Genomic DNA, 19405 nt, shown 5'->3' on the forward strand with positions numbered 1-19405 from the left:
GTACCGGCAAAGCGGCCGCCGGTCAGGAACGGGGAGGCTCGGGCACCGCAGCGCTCTGTGCAATTCCCTGGAAGGAGTTGCAGTGTGGGGACACCGATCGCTTCTGCCGTGCCTGCAGTGAGAGAACCAGAACCGGCCTAAAGCTGAGATAGGAGCGTTCAGATCAGATATTAAAGAAAACCTTTTCTCTGTCGGGGTGGCCGGGCATCGGAGCGGCTGCCCAGGGAGGCGGTGGAGTCACCAGCCCCGGAGGGGTTTCAGAGCGCCGGGATGCGGCGCTGGGTGATGTGGTTTAGGGGTTACGGTGGCGGTGCTGGTGGAGGGTTGGTCTGGACGGTCTAAAATGTCTCTTTTAACTTTGATGATTCCATGATTTCTGACACCTACCCGGGAGGAGAAGGGCCGGGTGGATTCTGTCACACAGAGAGCGGGCAGGTGTCATTTCCACCTCAGGGACCGCACTGAAACAGCCCCGTTCTGTTTGTAAACACATCTCTGTTACCGGTGGGGACACGAGCACTGGGGACAATCCAACCCTGGGCCTCTCAAACGAACCAGATGGCAGAGGCAAGAATGCTCCAATTATTAATCTTTATTAATAACATCCACCCCACTTTTATCTTCAGTAACACTGAAGTTTTACCAGTGCAGTTTCCTTTTTAAACACAGATACACATGACCTCTGGTTTCCAGAGGAAAAGATAGAGTCAGCAGAGAAATTCATGAAGAATTACATTGCAGGGATCTGAGCTATCTGTCAAACAGTAAGTCTTAAGAATTTCTTTGTTTTATGTTAGTTTAATTTGCTCTCTAAACCGCCCTATTAAGCCTCCACCATGATAAATTTTATGCAATCACATAATCCAAACTCCGTACAACATACCAGTCCATACCTTATCAAAAGCTCTCCATACTAATCATAACTAAAATAGCCCATAAATTCTTTATGTAGCCTCAAGTGGAAGAGTGTGGAGCTAGCAAACATGGTACTAGAAATTTAAATAAACATCAAGACTGGTCTTGCTAATTTAGGCAGGTGAGCTGTAGTTCAGAAATTGCATGTTTTTACTTCTGAAAGAAAGGGACTTAAAAGGTTACACTAAAAACCTGATTTATTTATTTTTTTAAATGACAATTAATACAATTTCATCCAACAGGAATGTGGTAAATAAGTTGTGTACACACAGAGAAATAGTGAGGTCAGCTTGGGAAGTGACTCTAAATCTCATAAAGAACTGTCACTAAGTTAAAACTCAGATAAGAAAACTAGCACTGAACCCCAGTGCCAGAGGTGGGAACAGTCACCTCCATGGGAGTGAAAAATCATTTAAAACATCTTCACAGTTTATTTTATGGACAGTCAAAGTAATGTACCAACATCTCCCTTCACCAGTGTTTGCCTTGCAGTGCCACACCCAGACCAATGTGCTGTAAGAATCTTTCCTGATCTACAAATTAGAACTTTAACACTAATTACATCAAAGTCCATTAAAAAGAAGTCAATCAGAGCAGCTTAATAAATACTTTAGTTCATGTTTTTTCATACTTGTTCACTTACCACTGGAATTGCCAAAAATCGCTGGTCACAGATTCAGCAGCTCATAAATAAAGCCAATTTTTAGTCATTATTATAAATTACAGCCAACAAATTCAACAGTTCATTCTTAGGTACTTCTAGTCCATAAAAAGTCCCACTTTACCAATAAGTGCAAAATTTTGTCCCTGTTTGAACACCTGGGGTTATTCCTGGTGTTCGTGCTCTTGTCCTGGGATGAGCCAGCGGATGCTGTCGGTGCGGATGGTGGCGTACATGACAAAGGCAGCCAGGAAGAGCAGAGAGAACAGGAGCAGCCAGTCTATGCCCTTGGTCAGAACACTTGGCAGGGGCCCTTCCCAGTCCTCCTCCGTCACAGCCACATCACTTCTGGCTTCTATCCCTAAAAAACAAAGTACTCGGTCAACATCGTAATTGCTAAATACAGAGAGGCTGCTTCTATGTGGAGCTTTGTTCCTGCTCTCAGACTAAGGCTTAAATGCAGGTAGACTTAAAATTTTGGTGAGATGGCCCTTGTACATCCCATAATGTGATTTACTGATAGAAAAACTTAGTGATTTTTATGTGTATTTGCCAAACAGGAGAAGGCTTGTTCTATCCTCCCACAGGACAGCCTTGGGCATGTTGTGAGAGTTTTTCAGTGCATGGAAATTTAATTTAGAGTGTTTCAGGAATATAATTTTTGTGCATTTCTGGAAATACAGATCCAGACAGCACTTCAGTGTGGATTACAAGAGAGCTAGCTGAGTGGCAAAGAGAGTTTAATTTATTTCATTCTCAATTAAATCTTTGGGCAGGAAGATATGCTCCATCCTTCTCGTAGCCTCTCTAGCTAAACCCCACTGTTCCCTCTGCTCTGTGACAGCAGCCAAGGAGCTGAGTATTCTGCTCTCAGCACAGGCTGAAGTCCAGCTCACAGCAACAACTGATTAAGGGAACCTCTGCTGGGTCCTCACAGGGTCTTTATGACATTCATTTTAAAGAACACACACAGGGACAGGAGAGCCCAATTTGGACCTTAAAACCAGCCTGTTCTTCCCACTGGCAAACCAGAGCTGATTTACACACCTGTCTGGTTAAAGATGAAGTCTTTCAGGGTTTCCAGCGTTCTGTCTGTATGATTAAATCTAGCCATAGGTTTAGCACCTTGGAAAAGGAGGATATTCGGTACAGCCACAGTTCCAAATCTAGTTGATAAACTACAAAAGAAAAAACAAAGCATGAAGGAAATTAAATCTTCTGGAGGAAGAAATAAAGACAGTCGCAGTACCGAAAGTGTCAGTTTCAGTAAATAAAGTGGTCAGTTTATGTAGAGAAAACGTCACTCCTGTTTATAAAACTGAAAGCTAACAGAAATGAACTGCAGCTAGAGCATAGGAAGTGTGAGTTACCTGCTGTGCTGGGATGCATCCAGTGCCAGGAAGCGAAGAGTTGGAAATGCTCGGGGCAAAGAGTTAAAATGAGGTGCCAGGCTGGCAGAAAAGCGGCACCACGGCGTGTAGAACAGGACCAATGTACAGTCACTGCTGTTTGGGTTCAGGAACTCCATCAGGTCCTTGGAGAAAGCATGAGAACAAACGTGGACAGTTACATATTTAACAGAGTTAAATTCTGTGTAGGAATGCAGCATTCAGCAATTAATTAGGTACTTAGCAATACTGATCAAGCACCCACACCTTTTAAAACAGGTGGAGAATTGTATATAACTTTTTTTAAAGGTAGTTTTAAAAGTTTGTTACTCAAAAATATACATACACATAACCATTACAAGAAAAGAGCTGGCACTAATTGCCATTAACGAATTTCCAGAGAAACACCAGTCCACAGAGCAGGAAAGCTGGCAGCACCCTGCAGGCACAGACATAACACACACAGGCACATGAAGTGAGCCATAACTCCATTTTTCCCTGCTCAGAATGGCCCAAAAAGCCTCCTTGCCCAGTCATATATTTTCTTCAGTAGAACTGAGGACGTTACACAGGGAAATTCGCTGTCAGGCACTGAGAGCAGCAGGCTGACCCTCACGCGTTCACACCGACAGCGGGCAGCGAGCGGGCCCCCGCGTACCTGGGACACGTTCAGGATCTGCAGCGTGAAGCGCTCGATGCCCGTCGTGTTCCTCTCCTCGCAGTTCACCTTGGGAGCCTTGGCGCTGTCGGTGCCGTTCTGCTCCTCGGCGGCCGCGGGCAGCACGGGCTCCAGCACGGGCTGCTCCCGGGCCTGGCCGCTCCCCGCCGGCCCGCACGCATCGCCCGCGGCCGCCCCATCGCAGGCCTCGGCCGGGCCGCCGCTCGCCTCGGCCGGCACCGCCGACAGCAGCACGGGCTGCTCGGCCAGGGCCTCGCTGCCCAGCATCGCGTCCGCCATCTCGGCCGTGCGGTACCGCACCGGCTCGGGGCCGCTCCGCTCCGCCGCTCCTGCGGGGAGACACAGGCACGGAGAGGGATGTCAGCGCCGCGCCCCGGCCGCCCCGCCACCGCGCACCCCGAGCCCCCCGGCCGCACCTGCGGGAAGGGCCGCACCGAGCCAGGCCAGCGCCAGCAGCAGCCGCCACATCCTCCGCCACAGGCCCGGCCCCGGCGGCCGCCGCCGCGTCTCCCCAGACAACGAACGCTTCCGCCGGATCCCCGGGACACTTCCAGTTCCGCTGCCGCTCGTGTTTCCGTGGGAAGAGCCCCCGGGGCCTGAGGGAGGTGGGACGGCGGAGCGGGGCTGAGCTCTCCTCGCGTTAGGTACAAAGCGGGTGGGTCTAACCGAGTTTTCTCGCGGCCCCACCGAACCCCGAATTGAGTGTTCAGCCTGGAAAAAAGTTTCGGGTGACGTAATTACGGCCTCCCAGTATCTGAAGGGAATTCGTAGGATGGATAGGACAAGACTATTTACAAGCGCATGTTGTGATCGGACAAGGAAGAATGGTTTAGATTAGATATTAGGAAAAAATTCTCTAGCAAAATTATTTCCAGAAAAAATTTACTGTGAGCATGGTGCGCCCCTGGCACAGGTTACCCGGAGAAGCTGTGGTTGCCCCATCCCTGGAACGTGTCCCATCCCTGGAAGCGTTCAAGGCCAGGCTCGACGGGGCTTGCAGCAACCTGGGATAGTGCAAGGTGTCCCTGCACATGGCAGGGGTGTGGAACAAAATGTTCTTTAAGGGCCCAACCCAAACCCTCCCATGATTCTGGGACCCCGCCTTGCAGGGCTGAGCCCGCGCGGTGAGCGGAGCCGCTGCCCGGCCCGGCTGTCGGGCTGCTGGTGCTGCTGGAGGCATTTCACCCTTGATTTAAATTAGCTCAGGTCGGAAATTCTTGCAACGAGACAAGTGTCATCCCACGGCTTCGGCAGGCTGCTAGGACTGAGCAGCGAGTGCCTGGAACTCATCCCAAAGCCTGCTCTGGTGCCAGCGTGTTGCAGCCCCAGCACTGCCCCACAGCCGCAGCTGCCTGGTGAGGGATTTGCCCACTCCCAGCCTCGTTAGGGAAGCACGGTCTCCTCTGGGAGTTGTTTGCACACAAACTGTGCCTTAACCTACAGCAGGCTGGGGTATGGGTAAAATGTGGCAAACCAGAGGCGTATTTTTAAAACTAAAAAGAAGAGTTCTTGTCCAGCAGCTTATCAACCAAAGCTCCCAAGCAGAAAGGCAAGATAAATACTCCCATATTCCTTTTTAGGAAATTGTATTTTTCCTGTTGCAGAATTAGTTTTTACTTTATTTCAGTTTAATAGTGAAGCCTCCAGACTATTTGGGACATTCTGAAAATTAACACATTACATCAAGTGCTGCTATCTTTTTTAACACACCTACTTAAAACTGCCAGCAGTGCACAATGAGATTTTGCCAAAATTCTGCATTTGTCAAAAACTGATAGTCATGACTGAGGGGAGTATGAACCATGCACACGGGAAAAGGGCAGAAAAAATCAAGTACATGTGTATAAATGAAGATGCAAGTCATTTATTACAGAAACTGGATTTTTAGCTTTGTTTTTACTCAGGTGTACTTCTCCAACCATGTCATTCCTTAGAGCACACATTTTCTTGCTTGAAGCTTTTTCTTTTAAAGTCCAATTTGCATAAGCACTAATAATGAGGACATAATAGTCTAAAAATAGAAAACATGAGGTTTGCACATAGAGGGAAAACATTTAATTAGATCAGCTGATACGGAGCAAGCCTGAAAGCAAAAGCACAAAGGGAATCCAAACTGGTGCAGACTAACAAAGAACAAGCTGCCCCAATCCCCCTTCTCCTTACGTTTTAGTCAAAACAGCATTTTCAACTTGAAAACAATTTCTTACTGTGAATTTAATCTCCTTCCTAACATAATCTCCTTCCCGCCGTAGCACAAATATTCCGGGAATACAGAGATGAATATGTCTTATTCATCACAGAATAATGAATTATGACCACCATTCCATGAAAATTTTATTTATGAGTACTTTCAATTTGATTTCCATGTGAAACAGAGGGAAAAGTTAGCAGTTGACTATTTATCCATACAGGGTTATAGCTCCTTTCCTCCCTGTTTCTCCTATTTGAGTGAAAGGACAAGTACAATTAAGTTACTGTCACATTGTTTTCAATTCATTCAAAAATAAACAACATTCCTCTATCTCCTGACACCTTGCAACTCACAGTCTTTTTGCCTTAATGCAAATTTATGTAACATGTCTGTAACAAGTAGGTAATGTTGTCAACTGGCATCTTCAGCCAGAATTTAAAAGATATTAAAAGAAAAAAAAAACAGGGAAAAATAGTTTGGTTTTAAAGTATTAACTTTATTAATAAATATACATCCATATGATGATGTAAATACAGATCATGAACACTACTCCATTCCCATACACATAATTGCACACGAGTAGCTCAAGTTCATGGACATAAAAACATACACAGTATCTAATCAGGCTTTTTACAGCAGAGGACAGGGTGCTGATACTAGTTATTTAACAGATTACTGTTACCCCCAAAGTAAACCTGTGGAAAAGCAAATGATGCAAGATTGAAGGAACAGAAAGTGGTTCAAATTTCAGAATACAGATTCTTCTATTTCAAAAAAAAGTCACAAGGAGAAAGGTCTAGTGTCTACTAAAGTCATAAATATATTTAGCGGTGTTAAAATATATGCATTAAAATAGAGAAGAATAAACTTTTTGTAATCAGAAATGAAGTTTGCAGTTCCAAGTATTTATGATTGTTATCAGCTGTTTTAACTGTCAACTCTAATGGGAGCATGAAACATTATTATACATATAACAAAGACCAGCAGAGCCACAGCTAATGAAACCATTGCAAAAATGACTTCACATTGCTCTGCCTTTTAAAGCTCTTCAAAATGGGGAAGGGAGTTAAATTCTCATCTGAATTACTCAGTGTATTGTAGTTCCAGGTAATTCTCTTCACAGATACATCACTTTTCACTGACAAGGCTTGGTTTTGTCCTGACTGAACATTAAGATCCTTCAGACAAAATGAAAATATATTCATTCAGAAGAGAGATCTTTAATGGCTCTAGTTAATTTGATTACTTTAAACTAAATCCAAGATATAAAGAACATTGCTTTAATGACAAAGCTAAGTGCTGATTTTAAAAATACCATCTTTGATACCAAAGTCAGCTGCTTCTGATGGTATCTGATTTTTTCTGCCAAAATATGGTGCTAGCATCTTGAATCTGTCCAGTGCAAGACTTTATAGTAGCAAAATTATTTGGTTTTAAAGTTTAAGTAAATTTAATCAAGAAAATGAATAGTAGTTACTCTATGTATCTTAAACAGTGAACTTTATAGCATCATTAAGGAATAATAGCAAGCTAATACATTTCATTTATGTATAAATAAGACATTAGAAACTTGATAATTAAAAGAAAGTATTAAAACCTAAACTTGACATGTCGGTCTTCTGAACAGTGTTAACACACAACAGTGATCCTAGCTTATGAATAGCTGAATTATGATATATAATATAAAATAAGCAATTTACCTTACAAGTAATGTTTTCATACTATGGGGGGAAAATGCCAGTTTTCCCATTGGTACTAATAAAGTTTAGGCATTAACATGCTGTTTCAGTGTTTCTCATGGAAAAAAAAAGTGTTGAAAAAAGCACAATGTATTCTGCAGAGTATACATAGGAAGAACAAAGTATTTGAAAATTCCATTTCTAGTCACTTTGAATCTCCTCTTTTTTTTCCCTTCACTGCATGGCACCAGTAAACTCTAGTCAGATATAAAATAAAGCAGAATTAGGAAACCAGCAGTGCACTTCTGATCTCCTTCCTAAATCCAGAGTGCCAAGCAGCACTGCAGGCTCTCTGAACACTTTTCTATTTGATGCTCATCATTTCACAACTGACAACATTAATTAGTTTTTACTGGGATTATATTTCATCTGATATAATTAATAAACACTGTAATGAACAGAAATTGCTTAGGTGATTTCATTATTTCATCAGCATACTTGAATACAAATTATACTAGCAGAACAGCAATACATCTGCATTATCTCCTGACACACAGCACAGCACCATTGAGTGGATGCACAAGTGAGGACCGGACAGGAGCAAACAGGATCAACAGGAGGAGGTAAGGAGTGGAGTTTCTCCAAGGTACAGTGGTGACATGCAACACGTTCCTTGCCAGCGAGGTGTGACACTCCTGCAGTTACACATTCCGCTGAAGAGGACTCCTTGCCCAGCTGAGTTCAGGAAAGAATTTAAAGCAGTCTTTTGTTGAAAAATTATCTGATTAAAAACAGCCAATACAACACAGATCCTGAGGGTGAATGAACTCACGTTAGCATTTTGCATGTGTCAGAAGTTACATCTTCTGAGAGAGACTGCTAAATTTCAGACTTGCGAGTTTGTTGAGGAACAGAACTGGATTTCAGAGCTTCAGCATGAAGAAACTATTCCTTAGTAGCAATTTAGCTGCCATTAGTTCATCTATTGACTAAGGAGCCATCCAGTAAAAGTTGAGGTTCATTGTCTTAGTTGCCAGTCCATACACAGTTCCCCCAAAACAATTCAACACACCTATTGTAAAGTACAGCAAAAGTCCAGCTCAATATGTGTTAGGCATCACTGGAACACCTGAAGGCTTGCTGCTTTTTTCCTGATAAAAAAGGTATGAAACATGACATCTGTTTCTTAAGTTGTCATCACTGAAAGCAAGAGCTCTAGTCAAAATGACAGCAGGCCAGAATAGCATTTATGTTAACAAAAATGACCATCATTACCCATTCAGCACAGGCTCAACCCAAATTTTATTCTCCCCCAAATATGCAAACTCTACATACTCCCCCTCCCCAGGTATTTCAAGCTACGAATTTATCATAAAATCATTTTATATGTGAAATGACTTTAACGTAAACGTTCTTCCAGATTAAAAAATAAAATAAAATTAATTTTGAGCAAACAATATGTAACACTGAGGACTGATTATTTTTTTTCTTTTGAAGTCTGGATGACAGTATTTTACACGCTCACATTCACACATTCTCCCACACTTAAAAAAAAATTACACGCACCCAGTTGAAAAATGGAACATTTCTTTTGGGAGGAGGGGAGGTTTCACTTTGAGTCAAGAAAGGTGTTTATAGTTAACCAACAACAATTTTTCTGGCTTGCATGCACAGATGAATTACTCTGTATCTGGGATTGAGCAGTGCAGTAAACTGCATCCTGTTTGCATCAGCTATACAGTTTGCTTTTATAAATCATGAAAATGGTGTCCTTTGGTAGATATATAAGCTTCTGTAACTTAAATATAGTATAAATGTCTAACAATGAAATAATTATTTCCAGGAATATCTGGCAAAACTGAGTGTAAAAATTTGGCATCAGTGTCTATTTAAAAAGTTTAATTTGTAAACATTATAGGTTATTACTTTAAAAGCTATTAAACTGTCGCCATCTAAGCACAGATTTGAAAGGCAAAAGCCAGAGTAAATAGCTATTTACAGATTTGAGAACATACTGTTTAATATTAATCAAGTGCCTAACTAGAATGAACAGTACTTAATTTCTTATAAAATATTTCAAATTCCAAAGAATTATTTGTGGTTTGGTATATGTATTACTAGGCATTTCAAAATTACCCCACAGAATCCTGTAACAGTGTACCTAAAAGAACAGCTCTCACCTAATGGCAAAGTAACTTGTCTTTGTAAGGCTCTGTGCAGCTGTAATGCACTGTACAAATGCTCAGGTTTCTTTAATATCTTCCAAAATGTTTTTGGAGCATGAGTTGAAATTCACTTAATGCTACAACTCCAGAAATAAAAGTCACTGGAAATCACTTTAGAAAAAAAGTTTTGTTTTTTTTTTTTTTTTTGTTTAAGTTTTTAAGTCTATTGTAAGTCTATCTGAGGTCTGTAGAAGGTCCTGCAGAAGTGGAAAATGTGGCTTGCCACTTTTTCAGTTTTTCTTACCAAATAAGAACTTAACTGGCTAAGTTGCTTATTGTGGGACAGGCCACATCATGAAACATCAGCCAGCTAATTTCCGTCCTCCTTATTTCAATTATTTAATGCATAACCACACATCTAGATTTATGAGAAACTGAACTTAAAACTAGGGACATGGACATTACTTAAGTATTGACACCAAGGCATTTTAGACTTCCTTATAAATTATGATTTTAAATCAACAGAAGCCTCTTTAAACCAAAGCCTTCCCAACATTCTGTTAAAGTTAGTAATTGCACCCGTAGGTTATGGCATTATTGGAATAAAATCTAGAAGCTCAGACTTAAGCAAACATTACAAGAAAACTCAAGAAACATGCCCAAAATCAGCATAAAGCAGATTAGTAAGGAGTTACTCATTCCCTCCCTTCATTCATTAGGCTGTTTGATTTTGCTGCTAGTTTCACCAGCAGCATGGACTCCTCTGTTATGCACCATAGGGTAAGGAAAAGCTGCACTGCCACAAGTATAATTTAGATTTGCAAGCCGTGATAGAGCTTTAATGCTACCTGGAGGTCTGCCTGGGCTGACTTTGTATCCTGCTGCTTTAGTTGTACCCAAGGGTCTGCCTGGACTTGTCTTAAATCCAGCTGCTTTGGTGGTCCCCAGGGGTCGACCTGTGCTGGTTCGGTACCCTGCTGATTTGGTGGTCCCTGACGGCCTTCCGCGCTTCCCGGAGCGGTTGAGGTTTTTCTTTTTCTTTAGTTCATCTTTTGTCTCTATATTCCTGCCACTTGTGGTCTGCAAGTGGGGGTCGTTCAAGGCATCCTGTCTCTGGCAGGCAATGGGTTTGTGGCTGACTGCGTGGCTGTACTTGCTCTGCTGCGTGGCGTAGAGGTCAAACTGATCCGCAGCCCTCACATTGTCTTCGTTCAGGCAAGAGCTCTTGCCGGTCCCACAGAAAGCTGGATTACTGCTGGCAACAGGGTGCATCATTTTCTACCAGAAACAGGAGAGGGAAATATGTATCAATATATCATAATACTGCAGTGTTGCACAAAAGAGAATCTTTCAAAAGCTACCTCTGTTTCATCGATTAGTCCAAACTCCTTTGTCTATTTTTAGTAAACAGTACTGATGTCAGTAAATTACTTTTGAAATTACTTTTATTAAGCCTTCGCTTGAGGTTCTGCACAGTAACCTTTACACATAGTTAAAAAGGAGAGTTTAAATCACATATTATTCACATAGATATAATTAGAGACAAAGTAAGTTAAAATACTGAACAACAGCATTTCAGAAACCAAGACCTACAACATTTGCTCATCTATGATTCCAAAACCTTTCTAACCAAGTATCATCTAAATTTTAGTTGTTTGGCTCTAAGATTGATATGTGACTCAGCTGTAAGCCAAAGAAAGATATGTTATAACTCTCTTGGTACAGTAGATACAGAATCCTAAAGATTTTTTTTGTTTGCTTAACTGCAGCAAAAGAATAAAGTACGAATCAGTTTTCTTATTTCATGTCACAATTAATGTCAAAGAAAGAAACATATAAGGCATTTGGCAACACAATGGTGCCATAGTTGGGAAAGCACAGGGATGAAATGAATTTGTAACGAAGTACAAGATGCTGGATTGCAGAAATGCCACTGCTGTCCTAGTTAGGAGAGCACGTACAAGCTGCTAGCAATGCCAGCACTGAGATATGTTGATCTTGTTGGCATTGCCAACAACTCTGGGAAATAAAGCAATTACATCTTCCATTCAACTATACTGGTTCTACAACTTAAGTAAGCTGCAAATACTCAAAGTCTAAGATAGTAATATTTAGCCATGCTGAAGACAATATTAAGCCAATAAATATCTGTCCCTTCAGAGTATTTCTATGTCTTACAGCCACGTTCAAGACACCAAAAATTACTTCCCATGTTAAATTTCACAAGTAGATAAGGTCTGGAAGATTTATTGTCTTTTCCCTACAATAGCTCTGGAATATCACCTACAGCAACATAATTTAAACTCTACCATTGATTACTGAATTTACTTGGCAGTTACAAATGTTTCCTGCCAGCCAGAGAGAAAGCACACAGCACAGTCTATTTACCCTGGAGTAAATCCCCGTGCTCTTTTCTCCTGATTACAAAGGATACATTCCCTGTTGAAACACTCAATCTACCCTGGCTTGTCAAATGCACATTACAGTGTGCATTACTCTTGTGCAAATATATGAATATGGGTTTATGTCAAATAGTGAAATTATGATAGCTATATAGTTTAAATATTAGATGTTCTAGCAGAGATAATCCAAGTGCTACAATCCTGGTGCATTGCATGGGGTACAGTGGAACAAAAGTGAAACCACTGTTATTGCAGCTGTTAACGTCCAAGCCAAACAACTAAGAATAGTTTGCAAGCCTGCACTTAGCAAAGGACAAAGGAAATAAGCTCAGGTCAAGAGATCAGACAGAATGATTTGTGCAGCAATGCAGAAGGAAGCTCAGGGTTTTCTACAATTCACTCAAAAAATGTTACCTTTATTTAACCCCACTAGAAAAGTGCCTGAAATTATCATGAAAAATACCTGAGATTTTTCACGATATGTAACTGCAAACATGAGGGTGCTATAATGTCCTTCTGCTGCAGAGAGTGTAAAGCCCAGCAGCTCTGAAAGGCTGTTCAGCTGTTTGTTGATCCACTAGAGGCACTTGGAGTGCTGAGCAGCATTCTTGTCTCAGTACTCATTTTAAACACAGGAATACTGGCTTTGGCCCCAAAAAACTGCTCCAAGCTCAACTGCCACCAAGAAGGATCAGCTGAGCTCCCCAGTATCCAAGGGACACAAGGAACTCCCAGAGCTGGGAGAAGGCACTGACTGAATAAAAGCAGAGGCTCCTGCTGTTTCTCATGAGACCGACCAGGCTCACATTCACTGCTGTTTTACATTCTACTCTCTGCTTCTTCTCCTCATTACACTTGGGCGGATTTTTCCATCCACCTTTCTGGGGGAGAACCATCATAAGCACTCCTAGACAGTGAATATATTCTGCTGTAGCTGATGAATGCTGGAGCTTCATCACCATATGCATGTGCTTTGTGTCTACTGCAATACCACTGACAAACACTGACTTCTCACACAAGCTCTGGCTGACGATGCTTTACCTTCCATCTGGCAAGAACCAGCATCACTGGAATGGATGAATGAAGAAAGACAGTACAAATCAGTAACTGTTTAAAATTTCTTTCTAGAAGAAGCTTAATAAAACCCCCAATCTCAGTGGAAGAGTGCCAATAGGATTTTTTAATCCATTTGCCCCCCTCTCTGCACCATTTTTCAACAAACCATGCAAATTTCAAGTAGTAGCCAAGGTTCTTCTTTTATCTTCTTTAAGACTTTTTTTGAAAAGTTTTTAAAAGGAAATCTGTAATCAAGCTTAATTACCCTAACATGGAATCTCCAGCATAATTTTCCTTCATTCACATTACAGTAGGGAATAAAAGAATGTAGAGAGTCTATCCGTGGAGTGGAAGCAGGTTTCTTGGCAGGGAGATATACAGTACAAAAGAAAATTGGTATAAAATGCAAAGCTATGCCAATTTAAAAATTACACTCCAGTTAAATTGTATAGCTAAACACATACAATTTTGTGTGCAATCATTCTTGAATAAAACCCTCCAAAAACTTTCCAATAAGATAGAACTTTCTCCTTTTAAACCTGTAAATAGACATGCAAAAATATTTGCAACAGTTTACTTAAATCAGTTTTTAAACTGATTTAACTGACTGGCTGAATATCTCTGTATCAACAAACAATTAAGATGAGGCACTGCAACAGGGAAATTAGGTTATATTTCAAAAAGATTCACTGCAAAGTGACTGTGGAGGATTTTCTGTACGGATCTTTTAGTGCCTGGTAATTTATATCCATACAAGTGCTGGAGAAGGGAGGAGGCACTGGATAAGCTGGCTTTGGGAAAAGAGAGGCAGCTTCCCATGCAACAAAGCACAGGAGTTCCACCACTGCTAGAAAGAAACAGCACAATCCAGCTGGGACCCACAAAGCCTTGCTACAGGGGGATGTCTGGACATGGTCATGACCCCCCTTGTATCCCTAAAATACAGCTTAACACACAGCTCTAGCTCACAGCTGCTAAGGCTCCCACTATTGTTATGGCCCATCTCTCTCTCCAGGCTTTCCTCCTGCAGGAAATTCCCATTCATGACCTATTCACTGCACAAAATTGTAATATCAAAGCTACTTAAATCACATTACATAAAAACATCCTCTTGGGCTGTGATGTGATGCCATCTTTGGCTTTCAAACATCATACCTTGCCTTCTTCACGGGGATGATTTAGCTGCCAGTGTAGACAAGATGAAACCTTTGATAAGCAGAGAAGTTCACAAGGCCCCCCAGAACAGGCACTTGCTCAGTTGTTATTTTACACTGAGTACTGGACTGAGAGCCATTATCTGCACTGAGCAGAATAATCAGCTCCAGCACAAGCAGCAGGCAACTGCTCTGCTGCCACCCACCCCGCCTGCCTGCTGTGGCCTGGTGAGCACCACAACAGACCTGACTCAGCAAGTGCCTCTCACTTCTGCTAGAACACACCTGAATCTCAGCAAAACTGCACAAAACTCCAAATCCACCTAGATTACAGCTTTCCAAATGATGAACACCAAGAAAAGTAAACTCCTCACACCGATTTTGCTTTTAATGAGGGTTAGTATACAACACCCACTCGTTTTTCTGAGGTTTTTCACCACTGAGCTTCCAATAGTTTCCACAGTATCGATGGGGCTGTGGGAGGCTGTAGCAGCACATTTTCATCATCATCCAACACATACAAAGTATGTGACTCGCTACTTAACAACACAAGCAGCCACAAGCATCATTTGTGCACAGCTCTCTGAAGGTCACTGTGGCCAGTGAACGCTGCAGGAGCGGAGCACAGGCCCGGCTCTGTTCAGGGTCCCTCATAAAGGACGCTCTATGCTGAGCTCCAGGGCCCCGGGGAGCCTCACAGGGCTCCTTTGCTTTGCAGGGGGGTTGAGCAGCAAATGCAGCAGGAGGAACATTTTCCCTTTCAAGACCACAACAGAAATATGGTATCAGTTCTGTTCTTCTCTCTTAGGAAAGGATTTCTCATGTGTGAGAAATCCTTTCATCACTCACTAAGAATTCTATCAATTTAAATGTTTTTCACATGTCCCTTTTATTGTCAGCTTCTTTTCTACACATTAACTCTTGCTAAAGTAGAGCCTTACCCAGTTTTTAAAACCCTGTAACTGCTTGCTTTCACAAAGATGCACCTTACATGGAGCAGTCACATAAACGTAAATATTTTAAAAATACTAAGTATTAAATTCTATCAGTGGCACAACATACACTGTAACACCTGAACCTACAACTGAAATCTTATCTACTTGTGAAGTTCGATAACCAGCTTTTCCACAATGTGCTTATGAAGCCCTTGCTGCAGTTGGTGCATAATATGTTTATTTTCTCACCATCTGACACCAGGTAAGATGCCAAAATGTAAGAAATAATTTCTTTACAGTGGTGACTTCCTAGAGTTACTACATGACAACATAAGACTGCACATCAAGAGACAACATAATTTTGGAATTTTGGTTATTTTTAGAAATTAAGGAGTTCTCCAAGCAATACAACTTATAAGTGTGGTCCTGCCCCTGGTAACCCAGAGTAATTTTCTTTTATGACAGAAGTTAAGAGTTATTTGGAGCTGAAACACCCACTCCCTTCAAATTCTCCTTCCCCAGACGTGCCAGGCGGAGTGGGAGCCTTCATCTGTGCCTCCTGCTCCTCACCAGAGAGCTGCAAGCTGGGTGCGGTCCCCGTGCCCCCGGGAGTTCAAATCTTTTGACTCAGACACCGCAGGAGAAACAAAGCTCTCCAAAGCCTAAGCACCAGCTTTGTATTACAGACAAAGCTCAACTGCTCTCACAAAGAGTTGATGTTGGCAAGCACCACTAGGCTAAGTGTAAAGTAAACTGAACCTTTAGGGTTCACTCGTTATTTGATTGCAAAACCAGGCAAGCAAGTAATTGTTAGGCTTTCTAGCCCTAAAAACCAAATAAGCCAGATCCAAGGGCAGAGTTTCACTAGATGCTAACATTAGCAAGGATGTCAGCTGACTTCTTCCCTCCCCAAAACTAAGATCATATATGATGATGATGATGAACAGGGCACCTTGAAAGACTTAAGACTGCTTCACAAAAATTAAAGAAGATGGCATCAATGATTTAATTATCTGTGCACCTCCAGTCACACTGACACAACTGACAGCTTGGTTTCATAATCAACAGAAAAACCACTCTGAATCCACCCTTTTTCTGAACAGGACAATCTTGCCCTTTCCTCTTCTCTCACATTCCCACTCCTTCTGCCAACACTAACTCTTGTGCAAGAGCAGGACAAATCAACACCAGGGATCTGATCCAGGTGAAAACTAATCCAACAAGAAAGCAAAAGCAACAGTGTGTAGGCACAGGGGCAAGAGTAACAGAAACCCACATTTCCATTAGCACAGAGACAGTGCCAGGTCAGCCTAAGCCACATTACCCACTAGCTGCCACTGACCCACACCCTGGTACTGTTACTTAAAAAAATAACAAGATCTCAAAAAGATAGTCTTTGTGGACTTCAGAGATCTGGATGACAGGCATGACAAGTCCCAAGCACAGCACAGGGAATGGAGGTTGGAGAAAAACCCAAGAGCTGGGGATGGAGCAGCACAGAAGAGAGGCAGCCATTAGGCCAGACAGACTGGCTTAGGAGAGTAGGTGAAACTGCACCCTCATTATTCTCTGGTTCTGCAATTACCAAACTTCAAGGCAAACCAAATATGCATATGAATGATGGAGCAGGTAGAGGTGGATTTTATAAAGAAAGGATTATTAGTGTTTGTGAATTGTCCATTCACCTCAAGGGGCTATTCCCAAATAAGAAGGAGCAGTCCTTGCCATAGCCTAGAACAAGGGCTTTGAGGAGCTGGAGATGCTTATTCATCTCGGTGGGTGTTCTCGCCCACCCTCTTCTCCCCAGGGCTGCAGTCTCCCAACAATAGCTCCAGAGGTAAGAGGTGCTCATTCATCTCAGTGGGTGTTCTCACCTACCCTCTCCTTTCCCTAGCCTGCTACCACAAAAGGACTTTCAAGCTTAAGAGATGGATCCAGCATCTCCTTCCTGATGTGCATTTTCTGTGTTTCTCTGTGACGGGACCATGCAGGAGGCTCTGGACACCTGTCCACCCACCCAAACACAGCCACGGCAGCATCCTTGTGTGAGACTGCTGAAAGACAAAGTCCACTTGTTGAATCTGTTCAACAATGGCCAATGGAAGAACATGTTGGACTTTTTTTATTTAAGGCTGCATCTAAAATATGAGGGATACGCTACAGACACACACACAAAATTCTAAGAGAAGCTGTGGCATCCGAAGACTGAAATAGAAATAAACCATAATTTAAGAATATTTTAACAAAGTGCCCCTCCTACCCTTTCATTTTACACAAATAAAAACCACATGGATCAAAATAACTGTTAATCCACGGAGAACTGCACAAAAATTTAAAGTGGAACTATTCACTAATTAATTACACCAGAAGAACTATGCACAAACAAGAATGCACTAAACTATCCACAACTGAACACGAGAATACACAGCACTGACACGCGTTATATCAGAATGCAAAAAGGCACAGAAGGGACACAGTGAGGCTCCCCAGGTACCCGATGTGCAGGTCAGAGAAGGCATCCGCTACTGAGGTGTGTGAGGGAACACATCCATGGGCTGTCCGCACACATCCAGATGCCCCACGCCAATGGGAACACGCTTTAAGCAAACAGCCCCGCACGCAGAGCAGCCCCACGCACGGAGCGGCGGCTGCTGAAGCGAAGGAACAATTCCCGGCCGCAGGCTGGAGACAGGAGGGCCCAGCCCCACCTGGAGCGGCCGAGGGCCGGCTGAGGGGACAAAGGGGCGGCACAGCTCGCTCCGCCTCGGCCGCAGCCGGGGACACGGCGCCGGGGGTGGCCTCGGTGTCCCGTGTCCCGTGCGGGGGGCACGGACAGGGCCCGGCCCGGGGCACGGCCGGGCGGGGACAGCGGGGAAGGCGGCGATGGCGCAGCTCCGCTCGCATGGCCCCGCGGGGCCCCGGCACCACACCCTGGGGCGAGCAGATCGCGGGATCGCCCTCAGCGGCGGGGAGGGAGCGGAGGGGGGAGAGCAGAGCCCCGCTCCGCTCCGCTCCCCTCCCCCGCCGGCCGCGGCTCCATCTTGCCCGCCCGCCGCCTCCCGCCGCCTCCCACCGCGCGGAGCAGGGGCCGGGGCCCGCGGGCCCGACCCGCACCTACCTGAGAAGCTCGGGGCGGCGGCGGCGGCGGCGGCGGGCGGAGCGGCCGCCTCCCCACACCGCGCCGGGCGGCTGCAGGGAGGGGACGGGCGCAGGGGAGGGAGGGAGGGAGGGAGCGGCGCTGCGGCGGGCGCGGGCGGCGGGACGGGCGGGGCGCGCTCCCGAGCGGGGCCGCGCCACGGGGCCGCGCGCGGGGCGGGGCCAGCCAGGCCCCTCCCGCCGCCGAGGGTCGGGGCCGCGCGGCCGCCGCCATTTTGTGGGGCGGGCGGGTAGAGGTGAGGCTGGTGAGGGCACAGAGGTGTCCTGAGTGCTTGAGGGAGTGTGCGTGGCCCTGCACATCCCTAGAGCGGGTAAATATTAGTGGTGCTTCCATCGCTGCCGTCTGGATAGAGGAGTGTGGTATCTTCTGTGTCACAAGTACACACACACACAGGCTCACTTGGGTTGGAATGCACTCTGGGGTCACCGGGCCCAGCCCATGACCAACACCACGTCACACAGACCATGGCACCGAGTGCCACCTCCAGTCTTTACTCAAACACCTCCAGGGGCGGTGACTCCATCACCTCCACTCCACCAAACGCTGCAGTCCATTATGGAATAGTCCAATGTTAGAAGGATGTATGACATGAGTTCACTGCAGTGGAACAGCTGCCGTTCCCAGCATAGCTCACACAGGGCATGGACCATCTCTGGGACTGCTGGTTATTAAATACTTTGCTTTGTTTCATCCATCTGTGTTCTGAAGAGTTCAGTCTTGCAGTAGCACTTCCTTATAAACACAATTTCACACCTGCAAGCAGGAACAGCAGATGCACGAATTGCAACTTCAAATGTTTACAAAAAAATCCCATAGAAACATTTTAAGTGCCCAGCACATTTCACCATCCAACCTTTTGCCCGCTTGGTGGAGGGCTGTGACCAATGTATTTTTTAATGCACATTTGTTAATAACAGATTCCTGCCCTTCATGAGCACCCGTGGTCCAGGGTCTGAGTGACCACATTGGTCCTTAAATTACTGACACACAAAAGAGCCTGAAAAATATTGTGTTTTATTCAGA

General features: G+C 44.1%; 2 protein-coding genes across 3 annotated transcripts; both read right to left on the reverse strand.

Annotated features, from left to right (window-relative positions):
* Positions 1–577: 577 nt before the first annotated feature.
* Positions 578–4186, reverse strand: TXNDC15 (thioredoxin domain containing 15). The gene is made up of 5 exons (XM_066560040.1): positions 4060–4186; positions 3623–3972; positions 2947–3110; positions 2624–2754; positions 578–1937 (listed from the first exon to the last, which is right to left on the reverse strand). The coding sequence occupies exons 1-5, from the start codon at positions 4109–4111 to the stop codon at positions 1741–1743; spliced, it is 894 nt and encodes a 297-aa protein (XP_066416137.1). The 5' UTR covers positions 4112–4186; the 3' UTR covers positions 578–1740.
* Positions 4187–6309: 2123 nt separating this feature from the next.
* Positions 6310–18448, reverse strand: C15H5orf24 (chromosome 15 C5orf24 homolog). 2 transcript variants are annotated; one of them, XM_066560122.1, is made up of 3 exons: positions 18344–18448; positions 10527–10956; positions 6310–8664 (listed from the first exon to the last, which is right to left on the reverse strand). In XM_066560122.1, the coding sequence occupies exons 2-3, from the start codon at positions 10951–10953 to the stop codon at positions 8624–8626; spliced, it is 468 nt and encodes a 155-aa protein (XP_066416219.1). In that variant the 5' UTR covers positions 10954–10956; positions 18344–18448; the 3' UTR covers positions 6310–8623. The 2 variants fall into 2 exon arrangements, with proteins under 2 accessions (XP_066416219.1, XP_066416218.1); XM_066560121.1 differs by having other exon boundaries at positions 6310–10956.
* Positions 18449–19405: the final 957 nt, after the last annotated feature.

This window comes from Molothrus aeneus, chromosome 15 (assembly GCF_037042795.1).
Source record: "Molothrus aeneus isolate 106 chromosome 15, BPBGC_Maene_1.0, whole genome shotgun sequence".
In the NCBI taxonomy this organism is placed as follows: Eukaryota; Metazoa; Chordata; class Aves; order Passeriformes; family Icteridae; genus Molothrus; species Molothrus aeneus.

Coding starts and splice junctions, on each gene's coding strand:
- TXNDC15 (XM_066560040.1), bottom strand. CDS start 4,111: ATGTGGCGGCTGCTGCTGGCGCTGGCCTGGCTCGGTGCGGCCCTTCCC. Junction 3,973..4,059: donor CGGTGCGGCCCTTCCCGCAG/GTGCGGCCGGGG, acceptor GTCTCCCCGCAG/GAGCGGCGGAGCGGAGCGGC. Junction 2,755..2,946: donor GATGCATCCCAGCACAGCAG/GTAACTCACACT, acceptor TTTCTTTTGTAG/TTTATCAACTAGATTTGGAA.
- C15H5orf24 (XM_066560121.1), bottom strand. CDS start 10,953: ATGATGCACCCTGTTGCCAGCAGTAATCCAGCTTTCTGTGGGACCGGC.